The sequence below is a fragment of the Takifugu flavidus genome, chromosome 4, assembly GCF_003711565.1.
Source record: "Takifugu flavidus isolate HTHZ2018 chromosome 4, ASM371156v2, whole genome shotgun sequence".
NCBI lineage: Eukaryota > Metazoa > Chordata > Actinopteri > Tetraodontiformes > Tetraodontidae > Takifugu > Takifugu flavidus.
In genome coordinates this window covers 17,985,929-18,003,246 of record NC_079523.1, presented here as the reverse complement: position 1 = coordinate 18,003,246, position 17,318 = coordinate 17,985,929, and the positions used below count along the sequence as shown (strand labels likewise).

General features: G+C 44.0%; 2 protein-coding genes across 5 annotated transcripts in view; both read right to left on the bottom strand.

Moving 5' to 3' along the window:
* Positions 1-9,318, bottom strand: part of LOC130523562 (NACHT, LRR and PYD domains-containing protein 12-like) — a 669,815-nt gene extending 660,497 nt beyond the window's left edge. For 2 of the 4 annotated variants that reach the window (XM_057028880.1, XM_057028882.1), the window contains exons 1-2: positions 8,279-8,478; positions 7,947-8,048 (exon numbers count right to left, since the gene is read on the bottom strand). In XM_057028880.1, coding sequence (XP_056884860.1) covers positions 7,947-8,048; positions 8,279-8,295 — 119 coding nt within the window. In that variant the 5' untranslated portion in view covers positions 8,296-8,478. Of the gene's footprint in view, positions 1-7,946; positions 8,049-8,278; positions 8,479-9,241 lie in introns of those variants that run through there. The other 2 variants (XM_057028881.1, XM_057028876.1) reach the window with 2 other exon arrangements.
* Positions 9,319-10,288: 970 nt separating this feature from the next.
* LOC130523567 (uncharacterized) lies at positions 10,289-16,122 on the bottom strand. Its single transcript, XM_057028916.1, has 2 exons — positions 15,828-16,122; positions 10,289-15,750 (listed from the first exon to the last, which is right to left on the bottom strand). Exon 2 carries the CDS (start codon positions 14,277-14,279, stop codon positions 12,339-12,341), a length of 1,941 nt encoding a protein of 646 aa, XP_056884896.1. The 5' UTR covers positions 14,280-15,750; positions 15,828-16,122; the 3' UTR covers positions 10,289-12,338.
* Positions 16,123-17,318: the final 1,196 nt, after the last annotated feature.

Genomic DNA, 17,318 nt, shown 5'->3' with positions numbered 1-17,318 from the left:
GGAGCTGATGGTTGGCTCCCACTTAAGGTCCCGGGTGATGGTGGTGCCCAGGAAGCGGAAGGAGTCCGCGATGGTGATGGGGGAGTCCATGAGGGCAAGGGGGGGCAAAGGGGCTGTGACTTTCCTGAAGTCCACAATCATCTCCACTGTTTTCTGAGCGTTCAGCTGCAGGTTGTTGTGTCCGCACCAGGACACCAGTCGAGCCACCTCCCTCCTGTAGGCAGTCTCGTCTCCATTGGAGATGAGACCGGTGAGGGTGGTGTCATCCACAAACTTGATCAGCTTGACAGACTGGTGGCTTGAGGTGCAGCAGTTTGTGTACAGGGAGAAGAGCAGGGGGGAAAGTACACAGCCCTGGGGTGATCCAGTGCTGATGGTGACGGAGTCCGAGACTCTTCCCCAGCCGCACGTACTGCCTCCGATCCGTCAGGAAGTGAGTGATCCACCTGCAGAGGGAGGCAGGCACACTAAGCTGGGACAGCTTGTCCTGTAGCAGAGCGGGGCGGATGGTGTTGAACCCAGAGCTGAAGTCCACGAACAGGATCCTCGCGTAGGTTCCCGGGGAGTCCAGATGCTGCAGGATGGAGTGAAGGGCCAGGTTGACCGCGTCGTCCACAGATCTGTTGGCTCTGGAGGCGAACTGCAGTGGATCCAGGAGGGGGGTGGTGATGGACTTGAGGTGTGGCAGGATCAGGCGCTCTAAGGACTTCATGACTACAGAGGTGAGCGCCACAGGTCTGTAGTCGTTAAGCCCAGTGATCCGTGGCTTCTTGGGGACAGGGACGATGGTTGAGGTTTGAGGCAGGCTGGCACCTGGCACGACTCCAGGGAGAGAGGAGGAGAGGAGAGAGAGGAGAGGAGAGGAGAGGAGAGGAGAGGAGAGGAGAGGAGAGGAGAGGAGAGGAGAGGAGGAGGAGAGGAGAGGAGAGAGAGGAGAGGAGAGAGAGGAGAGGGGAGGAGTTGAAAATGTCTGTGAAGACAGGAGGCAGCTCCTCTGCACAGTGCCTCAGGGTGGCAGGATGAGGTTATACGGTGCAGGTCTGCATGTTATCTGTGTCAGTACTAAACCTACGTTAGTTCTTAGTTGGGTCAGACCTGAATTCACGATATTACAAGGAATTTTTTTAACGTGGTGCATCACAGCAGTGTTGAGAACAGCCTCACTTCACCATCTTAGCAGCTGGTATATAGGTAGAAAAATGAAGACTGACCTGAGCCTCTCCAGTTTACAGTTTGGACTCTCCAGTCCAGAACAGAGCCGCTTCACTCCTGAATCCTGCAGATTGTTGAACCTGAGGTCCAGTTCTCTGAGATGGGAGGGATTGGACCTCAGCGCCGAGGCCAGAGAGCCACAGCTGATCTCTGATAAGCTGCAGTCCCATAATCTAAATAAAGAAGGGAAACTTTTATAAGGTTCTAAGTGAAACCAGTATTCATCTGAAAGTTTAATCAAAGGCATGATCTTTAAATATTTAATTTAGTTAAGGTTAAAAAATGATAGTAATATGTAATTACCACAATTCCAACCTCTCAGGTTTGCACTGTTCCAAAGGAGAATATATATTGTTCTGGCCCTCACTCTTCCCAGGTTCTCCCACCTCTTTCCCTCCCATCTCATCATGGAGATCCATCTCACCTGTGGCTCATCTTTAAAGGCACAACCTGTCTTAGATGACTTCCTGTCTCCCTCACCATCTCCCTCCTCGTTGGCTGGTGTCTACCAGGCACCCTCACCTAGTTTTGTCTAATTTTAGAAAAATGAAGACTGACCTGAGCCTCTCCAGTTTACAGTTTGGACTCTCCAGTCCAGAACAGAGCCGCTTCACTCCTGAATCCTGCAACGTGTTGGAGCTCAGGTTCAGAACCCTCAGATGGGAGAGGTTGGACTTCAGAGCTGAGACCACAGAATCACAGCTGGTCTCGGATAAACTGCAGCTCCTTAGGCTAAAATAACAATTATTTTGAGAGAAGACAAATAAAAATCAACATGTACCAGAGCAAAACACAGCTTACAAGCAACAAACCTCTGGTCCTGCACCGGCTTATCTGCCGTATGTTCCTATTTTGGGTTCTTTCAGGGCGGTTGGACAAGATCTACACCGTATGTAAAGTGTGTGTGGGTCAAAATACCTTCCAAGTTTGTGAGACCACATTTCTCAATAGCACTCAACTCTTGTCAGGAGTTGGGACAAGCGACCCACTCCTGACAGCTTGTGGGCGATGCTGCAGCGACCTGCAATCCCTACACTCTCTGGTGAAACCAAATCAAAGGTTTTAGACACTGCTGGATGCTGGAAGGGTGGCTATAGTTTGGACGCATCGTTCCCCTGACTGCACATTTCTCCAACAATGATTGGCAGCTGCTGTCACTTGTTCTCCAGATGAGAGAAGGAAAGAGAGCCCCCCCACAGTGTGTTTGATTGCCCCACTGCAAGCTCAATGCTGCCAGAAAACATTGCAGGAGCATCAATTCCCCTCAGGGCATCAACAAGGACCTCAGGAAAAGGTGCAGCTGCCACCTACTAGAGACAAGCACACTGAGCTGAGATTCAAAGCCCTCTCCTCCCAAGAGAAGAGCTTGTTTGTTGGAGGCTCTTCTGGGCGATACCTGGTGCCACAGCTCCAGCTCAGCCCGTCTCTGGAGCTGAGGTGGAGCTGAGCAAGTTTCATGGTTCTCCACCACTTCCTCTCGCTGAGGACCTTCTCAGCTGGTGGTTTCTGCTCCACCTTCCAAGTTGAGCAGGTGATACTTCTGCATTCCTGCCACCAGTGTCTCTGCAGAAAGACTCTTCTCTACTGTTTTATATTCGATTGTAGAAAATTAGGATTTTTGGTTGATGTCTTAGATGTTGTTGACTAAGAGCAGGTTTTTCTTTAATACCATAGAAAGATTCGATGAGAAGAGCAAATGTAGTATTTTCTGAACTACTTCCACTACTATTATATACACATACTTCCATATTGTCTTAGATTGCAAGCTGCATTTATTGCATCGTTTATAGAAAGTCATATTTGTGAGGAGAAAAACTCCAATAAGGTCATTTTCTTTAATGACCATTACAAAAGAAGGAGGTGATGAACAAACAAATTTATATAAAAATGTGTGAAAACTTATGGATGGAAACCTTTTTAAAATGGTTGCATTGTGTAGAATCGGTGCAGAATCAACTTGTTGACTTCTGATTTGGACTCCAATGGAAGTGAGGTGCAACAATTGTGGATGCTGAAAGCTTCAGATCTTCATGAAGGTTTCTGTGGTTGGACTGACCTGCTGCCCCTTTAAGAGGGAGGCAGGTTTGGGCTTCTGGCTGGAATGAAGCCACCTAAGATGAGAATGACTGCAGGCTTTCGGTACCAAGGTTTAACAGGGTGCTCACTTCACACTTGGGCTTTTCTCTTTTTTGGGATGGCTTTTCTCAGGAGAGAAGGGGCATGGCACACTGCAGCAGCTTTCTTTTGGGTTTGCTAGTTTTCCTTCTGATCTTTAAAAGACAGGAAGAACCATTTTTGATTGGTCTGAATGTTTGGGCGGTTTTGTGGCCAGCCTAAAATAAAACAAGACAAATCTACAACTGATACTTCCTTTCTAGTCATTGATGACCATCCTCACATGGGACAGATTTCCACAACCAATTTAATACTGCAACTCTGTCCTGTGTGGTCTTTTTTCTGAGAACTGTAACACTACGTTTATAACAAAGATGAAACATGTACAGTGATCCCTCGCTATATCGCGGTTCATCTTTCGCGGCTTTGCTGCTTCGCGGATTTTTTTTGCGAGTCGTTCATTGCAGTTCTCAAATATAATCGAAGGTGGCATATCCGTTTATAAAAATCTTCTTTCCCAGAAAAAGAAAGAGCGCCAACAACTACCCATAACAATGTTCTTCTCTCGGAGAAAGACTCCTGCGCCTTCAGTAGAAACAGACGCTCCAGCGGAGCGGAGTCAGGACGCAGAGGCTCAGCTGGGACTGGGAAATACGCCAGTGACAATGTTTCCAACCTTATATTACTAGATTAAAATGATTGTTTTAAACAAAGTTTGGTCTTTAAAACAGGTTTTGATGTTGGTTTCATTCTACTGTTCAGTATTGCATTGTAAAATAATAAAAAAAAATAAAGTTGCTACTTCGCGGATTTCACTTTTCGCGTGTTACTTTTGGAACGCAACTCCCGCGATAAACGAGGGATCACTGTAAACAGTTATTGTCTAACTAGTTACACCTGGAAAGTACTGGATCATCTCTGACTGACCTGAGAGTCTCCAGCTTACAGAGAGGATCCTGGAGAAAACCACAGAGCTGCTTCACTGCTGGATCCTTCAGCTGGTTCTGACTCAGGTCCAGAACCCTCAGATGGGAGGGATTGGACCTCAGCGCCGAGGCCAGAGAGTCACAGCTGATCTCTGATAAACTGCAGCTGCTCAGCCTGGAAAAGGAATAAATGGGGCAAATAAAAACACATTTCTAAATCTGAAAATGAAGAGAAAAGCAGAAAATGTAAAGAAATTTAGAAAAGACCAACAGAGGCCTCCTGACCTGAGCGTCTCCAGTCTGCAGTTTGGATGCATCATTGCAGAAGACAGTAACTTTACTCCAGCATCTGTCAGGCTTTGGTTGTTGATTAAGCTCAGCTCCCGTAGATGAGAAGGGTTTGACGTCATTGCTGAGGCCACAACTTCCCAATGACTCTTTGAAAGAAAACGACCAGGCAGTCTGTTGTGTATGAAACAAAAATAGTGAGTCAAACTTTGGGATTTCTAATCAACTTATCTGAGAATCGACCTCAACACAAATGTAGCTCATTTCCTGGAAAAGCTAAATTCAACACCGTAGAGCAACAGTTTGAACGACCATCAGATCTGAAATGCAACTGAATTATTCTCAACATTTGTCTTATTTTAGAACAGCTCATAATTACTCAATATTTAAAATGATTATAGCAAATGGTTTAAAGAAACGTGCATCTTTTTATCTGTCTATCGGCTCTTTGGATATTTTGCATTTCATCCAATTTGTAGGATCGTGCGTCAAGTCTTAATTCAGCGATCCGATCGATGACATCAGAGTCTCTGGTTGCATCATTGCCCTCAGCTTCTGTTCTATCTGCCTGTTTCCCTTCAAATCATTTTCACTGCACCTTTTGTTGCTAGTGATGAAGTTGCCACCTAACGGGTGTGGAAAGGGTCAAACAACTTTGTGGGTCACATAAAGGCTCCAAACGGAACCGCCACAAAGACCTAAAACACCCATTTAAACCAACGAGGCCGGCTGTTTTTACGTTGAACAAATGAAGCAAAATAGTCACGTGTCATTAGTTAAAATGTGTTTTTCTGTTGTTAGAATACGATGTATACAAACAAACAAAAGTTATTTAATGACATGACAGTAATTTCATGATAGTCAGTTAACTTGTGGCTCCTATTATTCCTGCCTTATGTTGGTTTGTCTGGATTGACCTTTGAACTTATATCCAGCCAGTGTTGAACATTTCTGGATGAATTGTTGTTGTTTTTAATTTATGGACGCTGCAATGGAGATAAAGAATTGAAGGAATGACCACTGGAGGGGGTATTGCTGCCTGACATGATCCACTCGCTTGATTTAAACGCCGATGTCCGGCCCCAAAAATCTTTACTTACACGGCCTTCCTGCAGTTCCTCACAGCTGGAATCAGGCGACATCGTCCCTCCTCTGAGGTGTTGTACTGCTGCAGGTTCAGCTCATCCAGAACCTCCTCTGACATCTGCAGCAGGTAGGCCAGAGCTGAACAGTGGATCTCTGACAGTCTCCTCCATGATTTCTTCTCTGACTTCAGGAACTCTTGGATCTCCTGATGGACTGACTGATCCTTCATCTCCATCAGACAGTGGAAGATGTTGATGCTTCTGTCTGGGGAGATTTTATAACTGTTCTCCTCCTTCAGGTTGTTGAGGACCTTCTGGATGGTTTCTGGGTGGCTGTTCCTCTGATCCAACAGTCCACCCAAGATCCTCTGATTGGACTCCAGAGAGAGACCATGAAGGAAGCGAACAAACAAGTCCAGGTGGCCATTTTCACTTTTGAGAGATTTCCTTAGTGCTCTCCTGAGGAAGACATCAAGAGATATGTCTGGATCGTTATTTGTGAACAACCATGTAAACCAGGAAAAGTCCTTTGGTTCAGAATATTCTAGGAACTGATTTATAACCGCTGTGTCTTTCCTGGTGTAACAGTGGAACATGTAGATGGCAGCCAGAAACTCCTGAATGCTCAGATGAACAAAGCAGTAGACTGATTTCTGGAAGATCACAATCTCTCTCTTGAAGATCTCTGTACAAACTCCTGAGTACACCGACACCTCGGAGACGTCCAGTCCACATCGCTCCAGGTCTTCTGAGTAGAACATGATGTTTCCTTTCTCCAGATGTTCAAACGCCAGCCGACCCAACTTCAGAAGGAGTTCTTTATCAGCCTCAGTCAGTTCCTCTGGTCTCTGCTTTCCTCCATACTTCTGCTTCTTCCTCTTTATCTGAACCCTCAGGAAGTGTGAGTAGAGGTCAGTCAGGGTTTTGGGCAGCTCTCCTCTCTGGTCTCTGGTCATCATGTCCTCCAGAACTATAGCAGTGATCCAGCAGAAAACTGGGATCAGACACATGATGTGGAGGCTCCTGGAGGCCTTGATGTGTGAGATGATTCTCTTGGACAGATCTTCATCACTGAACCTCCTCCTGAAGTACTCCTCCTTCTGGGAGTCAGTGAAGCCTCGTACTTCTGTGATCCTGTCAACACACGAGGGAGGAATCTGATGGGCTGCTGCAGGTCTGGAGGTGATCCAGATGAGAGCTGAGGGAAGCAGGTTCCCCTGGATGAGGTTCACCAGGAGCAGGTCAACTGACGATACTTGTGTGACATCAGAGATGAGCTGATGCTGTTGAAACCCAGTGAAAATCTGCTTTCATCCAGGCCATCAAAGATGAACAGAAGTTTCCAGACAGTCAGATCTTCTGCTCTGATCTTCTGTAATGTTGGATGGAAAACATGAAGCAGTGAGAGAAGACTGTGCTGCTCATCTCTGATCAAGTTCAGCTCCCTGCATGAGAGCGGAAGCACCAGACTGATGTCTTGGTTCTCCAAACCTTCTGCCCAGTCCAGACTGAACTTCTGCACTGAGAAGGTTTTTCCAACGCCGGCGACACCGTTGGTCAGAACCACTCTGATGTGTCTCTGTTGCTCAGATAAGACTTTGAAGATGTCCTGGCACTTGATTGGAGTGTCCTGGATGTTCTTCTTGGAGGTTCTCTCAAGCTGTCTCACCTCATGTTGTGTGTCCACCTCCTCACTTTGTCCCTCAGTGATGTAGAGCTCAGTGTAGATCTTGTTCAGCAGGGTTCCACTTCCTGCTTCATGAGTTCCTTCAGTCACATGTTCACATCTTCTCTTCAGACTCATCTTATGACCTTCTATCACCTCCTGCAGATCACTTCCTGAACATAAGTAAACCAATGATTTCCATCTATAATAAATCATCAACACAACTCCAAATTCATGACATCACAAATTAAATCTCATATTGAACAGTTTTACTTTGTTTGGGCTTCATTTCAGCATCTCCAGATCTGCTTCCAGATTGTGAACAAGAGGACTCTCCTGGTGGAGCTGACTGGTCCCAGTTTGATAGGATGTGCTCCCCCCTCTCACTATGAAACACATCTCTATTAGTCCTTTGATGTATAGGATGAAAGACCTGATCAAGACTCAATATTGTTCCAGCATTTATGTCTGAATTCATCTCTCAGTTTAAACATGATTCTTGTTTCTAATCAACAATATTCACATTAAGTCTGTAACTATATGACTGTCTGAGGTTTAAGTGTTAAACATCTCCAATAATAAACTCACAACCTGCTGCTGTTAATGTGACTAACAGCTGCCACACAAACACATCACACACTTTAGTTTTCTTACATTTGGTCTGAACTTCTGAAGTCTATCATTCCATCTTTGGACATGTCACTCTTCAGGGACACACAGCTGGACACTGTGGACTCTGCTCTGTCCTCGTCCATCCTGAGGAAACATCAGAAATAGTGATGAGACTGTGATGAAGGTAAATAATCTGTAGAGGTTGGAGTTAAATAATCCCAATTCACTGCATTTTTATCAAACAGGAACATTTCTAATCCATTCTGGATAACAACTGAATCAATAAATCAATGATGTCTCTGTATCATTTTCATGTTTTCAGAGTTTAAGCTGCTTTTTTTAACTGTTCCCTGCAGTGAGAAAAGAACTGGCACCTTTTCCAGCCCCTCATCCTGCAGCACTGAATGTGCTCTAAAGTTCTTTCCAGAGCAAACGTCTCTGCACTTGCAGCAACATGTTGTAGTCATGGATCCGTGAGGAGAACCGGATACAGGAAACGCCCCCACTTTGATCCCAAAACCCAACTGGTGGCCAACGGTGGTCCGGCAACGACGGGGACGCTGGTCCATCGGGCCCACAACATTGGTTTTCCACAGGCCAACATGGTGAAAGGACTGTCTTCAGCTCAGCCACTAAATTATCTGGTGCTACATAAACATACTAGTCAGGACTTTTTAACTTCCCTCCTTTGTTCCCCTCTTCAATATTTCTATGATCCAAGTCCTCAAAGATCACTGCTCTATTTAAAATAGATGAAAGAAATGACACCCACTCCTGCATTTCTTTCACAGTGGTTCCACAACATAGAACAATAAACCACTGTGAGAAAACGTGCAACATGAACCCAAAATCCTGTTGGTGTCCTGTGATCCTGTGTGGATTTATTTAATTATTTTTAAAGTTTATTGTCTTAAATAATACCAAAATATCCAGCTGTAACCTGGACTGTTGAACAACTCTAATAACTTTATGAGCTTTTCACCTGTCACAAAATGTCGCTCTTCCTGCTTCGTCTGAAGAGAATAGTTTCACTTTTAAAACCTAATCAAAAGATTTATGGCGTATATATTACTACCATTAAAGCATTCTGGGAGGGTTTAAAGTTCTTTTAGAATCAGTAGCAAAGAGCAGAAAAATAAACTAAACTTCACTTAGAAAGACTATTCAACTATAACTAAAGCCAGACTATAAGAAAGTTAAATAAGACCTATTCATTTATAATGTACAACGATGTTTTGTGCTAAAACTAAATATGAAGTCTAGTTGAATCAAATCTTGATTTTATCTCCAAACACAACTGTCAATTCTTTTCAATAATGCTCTTCGTTTCCACTCACCTTGTCGGTCTTCAGTCTTCCTGCTTAGTCTGAAAGGAATACTTTGAAAAACTGGTTTGTTGGGTTCCCAGTTTCTGGAACCGTTGTTGCGGGTGTCTACCTGCAGGGGACGTGGAGGAGCCGCTCATCAGCCACAGCTGGCCCCCGCAGACACACCCGTCTGCCAGCGGCGGAGTGTTTTCATCACCAAACCCTGACTTCTGTGGCTTGACTATTTTGGAGAGTCTAGCGGACTTGTTTTGGACTCAGTCGAGGTCTCTCCGCCTCTCTGAGAACGCGGACCGAACTGTTCTTGTTCACTTTAAAATAAAGACGCTTTTCGGACACCATTCTCCACCATTATTCAACCGAGTTAACTAAATAAGATTTATGATGCTTGACAGATTTGAAAGACTTGTAAAAGCAGCACATTTCTGCAGCCCTGGAGTCCAGGAGGAGCAGCAGAGGTCAGAATGTGTCGGAGCGCGTTTAACTATTGTCTGCAGATCCACGCGTGTCCACCGGGTGGCGGTAAAGCACCACGTGATATTTCTCCTTTTTGGAACTTCTTCAGCTGCGTTGAGCTTTAAATCTTCACCTGTCGCTCCCTTTAAGCTCTAAACTTTGCGGTTCTGTGTGTAGTTTGTTGGTTTGAATATTTATGATGGATTCTGATGACGACTGAAACTGTCAATGGCCAATGGAAAGTTCGTCCATTGTTCTACTGCGTCACACATTTTCATTATTTGTCATTTTTGGGTCTAAACTGGACCAGTTCTGTGAGCTGTTTTGCTTTTTCTGTGCACCAGATGTTCCAGGCAGGTTCCATCATCGGACACAGACGGAGACAGGTCACGTGACAACAGTCAGCCTTTAGTTCTTTATTACAGGAGGATCTGGTTTATATACAGACACGTATCTGCAAAATACTAAAAAGTCTATGAACCCAAAGTACTAAAAAGTCTACGTCCACGCACACGCGTGTATTAAGTGTTTATACACATGTGTGCGCGTACGTGCACACTGTATATTCATCTTATCACTCCCGTCAGAGAAGCACGACCACAGTTCTTTTGACACAGATGATTTATTGGCACGACATCACCGTAAACGCCATCACCACCGTCGAACTGTTTAGCACAACACACAATTAAACAGGTTTCACATATACAACACGTACAAACGCAACATAAGAAAAACAGATTACCTCGCTGGCTGCACCCCTGAGGGAATGAGTCCACCATGAGCAAAGAAAAACGTCTTGAAAAGCTCTGCTTCCTGTCTTTCTTCAATGTTTGTGGTTTCATTTGTCTTAGGTTTGAGGCCCTTTCTTTGCTGTACATATCTTTTAAGACAGGCGATGGCTTTCACAGCTCTTCTCCAGTCAGAAAACTTTGATAAACAATCAAGCAAAGTCTTCTCTTCCTTTGCTTTTGTGTTTAGAACCTGAACTTTCCGTAGCTCTGGATCATCATCTTGGATTTCTCCCACCTTGATATTTCCTGCAGGTAGGTCCTGTTTCCATAGAAATTCTGGGCCAGTGAGCCAATTTGAACTGACAAGCTGATGTGCCATCAGGCCCCTTGAAGCGTGATCTGCTGGGTTATCTTCAGATTTCACATACTGCCATTGCTCAGCATCAGTGATGGACTTAATTCTTTGGATTCTGTTTGCGACAAACACTTGAAACCTTTTGGCATCATTGTTTATATATCCAAGAACGACCTTGGAGTCTGTCCAAAAATATTCTTGAAGACCATCTATATCAAGCTCATTTCTGAGCATGACACTCATCTTTGCTGCTACCACCGCTGCAGACAACTCAAGGCGCGGTATAGTAGTTACTTTGGTGGGAGCAACCGCGCTTTCGCCATCACTAGCGAGCAATGACCTCTCCCTCAGCACTAACTGCTCTGAGATAACTACACTCACCATAACCTGTGACGTTGGCGTCGGAAAAGTGATGGAGTTCGTACTTCTCAACATCTGTGAACCTTTCTGGAATGTAACATCTCCTAATTTTTACACTAGATAAATTCTGAAGATCTTGTAGCCATAACTCCCACTGTGATCTGAGCTCTTCAGGGAGTGGCTCATCCCAGTCAACTTTGTCTCGACACATTTGGTGTAAAAGCAGTTTTCCACGGAGGATGAATGGTGCAACAAACCCTAATGGGTCATAGATGGAAGCTACAGTGGATAACACGCCTCTTCTGGTCAGTGGGCGTTCCTTGACAGTAACTCTGAACTGAAAATCATCAGAGAAGACGCACCACTGCACGCCGAGTGCACGTTCCATCAGTGGCTCTCCCAAAGCCATATCCAGGTTTTTCACGCTTTCTGCACACTCTTCCTTGGGTATCGACTTTAACACTTTGTCACTGTTGGAGATGAACTTGTGTAGCCTCAACTTGCCTACACTGCAAAGCTTCCTAGCTTCTTCGACAAGCTGGATAGCCTCTGAGTCAGACATCACACTAACAAGCCCATCATCCACATAAAAATTCTGCTGAACAAATTTCACAGTGTCTTGACTAACCTGGTCTTGACCTTCAAGAGCTATGTGTTTCAGACCAAAATTGGCACACCCAGGTGAAGAGGCTGCCCCAAAGAGAGGAACTCTCATCCGAAAAACTGATGGTGGAGACTCAAGATCACCATTCTCCCACCATAAGAACCTCAAGTAGTCTTGGTCCTCAGGTCTCACATGGAACTGATGAAACAATCGTTCCACATCGCAAATAACAGCAACAGGGCCCTTACGGAATCTGCAAAGGACACCCACCAGGCTGTTTGTTAGATCTGGTCCAGTAAGGTGATCATTCAATGATGTGTCCTGGAACCTCGCTGAGCAATCGAAGACTACACGAATTTTCCCAGGCTTTTGAGGGTGGTATACCCCATGGTGGGGAATATACCAGGCTGGATGATTGTTGAGTTCTTCTTCTGGGACCTTTTCTGCATCACCACATGTGATGATGTCTTGCATGAAGTTAATGTAATCCATGCAGTATTGTTTGTCTCTCTTGAGCTTTCGTTCTAGACACTTCAAACGATGAACAGCACATGGCATGTTATTGGGTAAGTCTGGCTTGTCTTGTTTAAAGGGTAAGGGCATTTAATGACCATCCGGTTTATGTTTGATTCCATCTTTCAGCTTGTTCAAGAACTGGAGATCTTCCTGAGAGAAGACTGCTTCTTCTCCCACTCGCTCACTGAAGTCTGATTCCAGCACTTTGATTACATCATCTGGAGTAACCACTTCTTTGATGCGAGTGTTACAAACATAGTGAACTTCACTCTTGAGCTTGACTGTTGGTTTGTGTGCTGGTATTACCTGCCTTACAATGATGCGGTGACTTACACCAATTGCATCAATCTCCTTTTCTTTTTGTTCACCATAACTCACTATGCTCCAACCTAAATCAGTTCTCTGAGCAAATGGTTGGTTCTCTTCCCCAATTACAACTTCTCTGGGCATCAGAGCTTGTGGGCAGTTGTAACCGATCAGTAGGCCAATCTCGCATTCCATTAGTGGAGCAATGTGCTCTGCAAGATGCATCAGGTGAGGCCATGCCTTGGCAGTCTCTGGCGTTGGAATGTGTGAGCGATTAGCAGGAATGAATTCACGAGTGTAAGTTGTTGGCACTGTGATTTTCTTAGAGGAGAATAGCCCTCTTATTTGTAGGTCTTTCAGTCTTTTACAGGTGACTACTGTTTTCTTTGATGTCATAGTAGAGAGTTTCAGTTTAACTTGCTCTGAATTCACATCTAGAACGACTGCTACATCCTCAAGAATGAATGACGAGTCACTTTGTGAATCAAGCAGTGCATAGACGAGAACTTCCTTGCTTGAATCACTTGAGGTTGATACATAAACAGGTATAGATGTTGAAGTCTGAGTATTATTACTGTCTTGTACAACTCTGTTAGATGTGATTTCTTTGGTTACACTTTGTGCTTCAGAATTTTCTTTCTTTGATTCTTGTTTTAAGCGATCTTCATGAAGACATGTAGGGTGACGTTTTGAGCAGATGTCACACACCATTCGCTTACTGCAGCTCTTGGATTGATGGCCATGACTTAAGCATCCAAAACACAATTTCTCGACTTGAATAAACTTTACTCTGTCAGCAACAGGCCTTTCAATGAATCTTCTGCACTTATATAAGCTGTGTCCTGTTTTCTGACAAAACACACATGTGACTATGCTCTTCTCACTAGTGTTAGTTGTGAGGATCTTTGCACCAACAGTTCTATTCTTGAAAACAACTGTGGTTTGGTTCTTAACTTTTAGTCTCTCAGATTCACTCTGCTGTAAAGCATGGTAAGAGGTTATAGGGTTACATGCGATGCTAGCTTCCATGCTTAGGAAAGTCACAAAATAATCAAAGCTTGGGAACCTTCTGTGTTCCAGCTGATACTGAGTAGCTTTCCGATTCCATCTGGTACTTAGCCAGTCAGGTAGCTTGGCAGTAAGTTCCTGATTCTCAATTCCATCTTTAAGAACATTTAAACTCTCATTATGGGTCATGGCAGATTTACAGCTACGTAAAAAATCCACAAACTTTCTCAGTTCAGCACTCTCCTTTGGGCCTATTTTTGACCAAGCATGTAGTTTGTCTCGGAGGGCTTTAGCAATTACAAAGGGCTCACCATATCGTTCATTAAGCAAGTCCCATGCTGCGTGATACGAGTCTTCTGAATCAGTCAAAAAATATCCTTCTAAAGCCTCTTTAGCAGCTCCTCCTACATATTTCTGAAGGAAGAAGATTTTTTCTGCTGCTGGAATATTTTTCCTCTCAATCAGTGTATGGAAGGATGACTTCCAGTGGTTAAACTTGAGTGGATCACCGCTAAAGATGATAGGCTCTGGGATAGGTAGCCTATTTGCTGATATGGCCTCAGCCAAAACTTTGACAAGCTCTCCTGAATTATCTTGAACAACATGTCTTGGAGCTGAATCACTTTGTGTGTGTTGATACACAGGATTCATCTGATTGGTTGCTTGCATATCTGTAGATAGTTTGTGTGTTGTGTAGCATCTCACCTTCATCATAAACTTGAAGCTTTGCTCTGGCTGAGTTCAGTCTTTTCAGCTCCTCCAAACGCTCAAGTTCTCTTTTTAAGTCTTTGACTGACCTTTTTCTTGCTGCACTTTCTTCTTCTTGTTGCTTTAAAAGTGCAGCTTCTTTTCTCTCTCTTTCTATTTTGCGTTCAGTTTCTTCCTTTTCTGCTTGTAGACGGCGAGATACTGCAGCTGCTTCTTGGTCTGCAGCTATCAGCTTGTCCTCGACCTCAAGTCTTTGCAGTTTCTCTTGGTGACCCTCTTGTTCAGCCATAATCTTCAGTACAGCTTTGTGGCTGCATATTCTGCTGCAGCTTCTTGTCTTTTGGCTGAGGATACATTAGAGACAACAGAATTAGCTTTAGAATACTTAGAGGCTGAATGTGAGCCGCTTGATACAGATGACGCAAATACAGAACCAGCATCAGGCCAAACAATCTTCTCTGCTGTTCCTTGCATTTGAAATTGGGCATTCTGAACCACAATCCCTGTGACAGATACACACTTATCCATCTTGCGGCGCATTTCATGTTCTGGGCCGTCAATCCTCCGATATTCATCATAAACAATATTCAGCTCTGACAACTCCCTTTGAACAGTGCTGATATGTTCTTCTAGAATGTTGCTAGGGTCCTCTTTTATTACAGACCTTTTAGCAACCTTGCTGAGAGCTTTCCAGCGGTCATAAATGCTGTCAAAGCGTAGAAGTAGCCCTTTAGTCTTTTCCTTGTGAAATTCTTTTCCTTTTTCTGTTAATGTGCGGTCTCTTTCACTTCTACGAGGCTCTTCAAACTGGACTACTTGTGCATCATCAGGCTCATCTATCTGCTCTGGTTCTGCCATTTGAAGGCTACTTCAGAGTGACAGTTTTTACTTTTGACAAATTAATTACTTAGAAATTAACTATATGTCATTAGCTTGTCTGACATAAGCAGTTTAGCCCTAAACATGTTCTTGAGGCACTCAGGTCAATAAACTTAAAGATAATTTTGCTTCTAATTAACCCTTAAAGCAAGCATTAAGGGACTAAACTTAAATGCTCATGAATTATTTCAAACCTTTCAAAATGTACAGATTACCCCTTTAACGAATGAGGCGCTCAAATAAGACATCAAACGTAAACGACATTAATTGCTCATTAAACTTATGACCACTGTCACTAAGCTTCACAGTCCCTTGTGGTTTTCCAGACTTGTGTCCCTTTTCAGAGCATTTTAACTTGTGTGTCTGACTTGTGGACGTTCATGGAGAACCGTTGAACATGTGTCTTCTTGTTAAACATCGGCTTATCTGCTTTTCCTTCTTGACGAGCCGTCTGCGCCTCCTTGCTGGGCCCGAGCAGGTCCCTCGAAGCAGACTCGAGTTCCACTATCACTCCCGTCAGAGAAGCACGACCACAGTTCTTTTGACACAGATGATTTATTGGAACGACATCGCCGTAAACGCCATCACCACCGTCGAACTGTTTAGCACAACACACAATTAAACAGGTTTCACATATACAACACGTACAAACGCAACATAAGAAAAACAGATTACCTCGCTGGCTGCACCCGAGGGAATGAGTTTACCATGAGCAAAGAAAAACGTCTTAAAAAGAATGTCTTCTGCAACTTCCTCTTCTTGCAGTATTACCTCAAATAAAAGTTCGTGAAAGGAGTACCACATTAAAGGTCCGTCACTAAACAAAGAACAGAAACCACTTCCGCCTGTATGATGTGTTAAATAAAGGAATTAAATATTCATAAAAATAAACAATGTTAAATAAAATATTCTACAGACATAAAATGACAACATAAATGATATTTATGGCAGTTAAAGTTACTCCTAGATTCCTCACAGAGAGACTAGATGCTAATGAGATACCATCTAGAGTGATCATGTGATCTAATCCAGGGGTCACTGTCACGTTCCAGTCTAGGGTATGGAATTGTGAACCAGGGAAAAGTGAAGGTGGCACGAGGAATAACGCCAGTACAATAAGTGAAATATAGATTTAATGGCAAAAGGTGGGGAGTAATACAAAAATAAGTGAGCACTTAAAGTATATAGGTCTATTCAATGGTTAAAGGCACGTTGCATGGCAAACATTCCAAAACGTAGACGAAAGTGGCTTCTCCACAGAAGCGGGCGAACTGCAACCGACGGGCTGCGTGTCACAAAACGAAGTGGGAACTGGTAGCGCTGACGTGGCGAGTCACGGAACAGGACGAAAACGGAGCAAGAAGGATTCGTTGGGTGGCACCCCAGGGTTTTTAAAAGGACGCCAATCACGAACGAGCCAATCACAGACCATGGCGCAGCACCTATTGAAACAGAGAAACACAAAACACGGGGGCGGGACAAAACAGAACCAAATGCGCAAAGGTGCGCAGAGCGCACAGTAAAAGCAAACTAAACCACATAACTGGGATCGTAACACACACACCACCAAAAATCAACATATAATGTTGATCAACAAGTGCTCTCTAATCAGTATCTCTTAGCGTGACAAAGCATCAGCTAGAACATTTTCTTTTCCTTTCTTATACCTTATCTCCAGGTTGAATCCTTGTAGATATAAGGACCAACGCATGAGACGCTGATTTGAATTTTTCATCCTGGATAAGAACAGCAAAGGGTTATGGTCAGTGAAAACAACGACAGGCTTAGATGTGGAACCCACATACACCTCAAAATGTTGGAGTGCAAACAGTAAAGCTAAAGCCTCCTTCTCAATTGTGCTGTAGTTAAGCTGGTGCTTCAAAAACTTCTTCGAAAAATAACAAACGGGGTGATCAGTCCCACTAGTATCTTCCTGCAGAAGGACAGCACCTGCACCAGTGCCGCTGGCATCAACCTCTAATTTGAAAGGCACATCAAAATTTGGAGACGCCAGTACGGGTGCACTACAAAGCAGCGCTTTAGCGTTCTGGAAAGCAGAGTCGCAATCGACTGACCAAACGAACGAGCAAGATTTCTTAAGCAGATTCGTTAGCGGTAGTATTACATCGGAAAAGTTGCGGCAGAAGCTACGATAATAGCCAATCA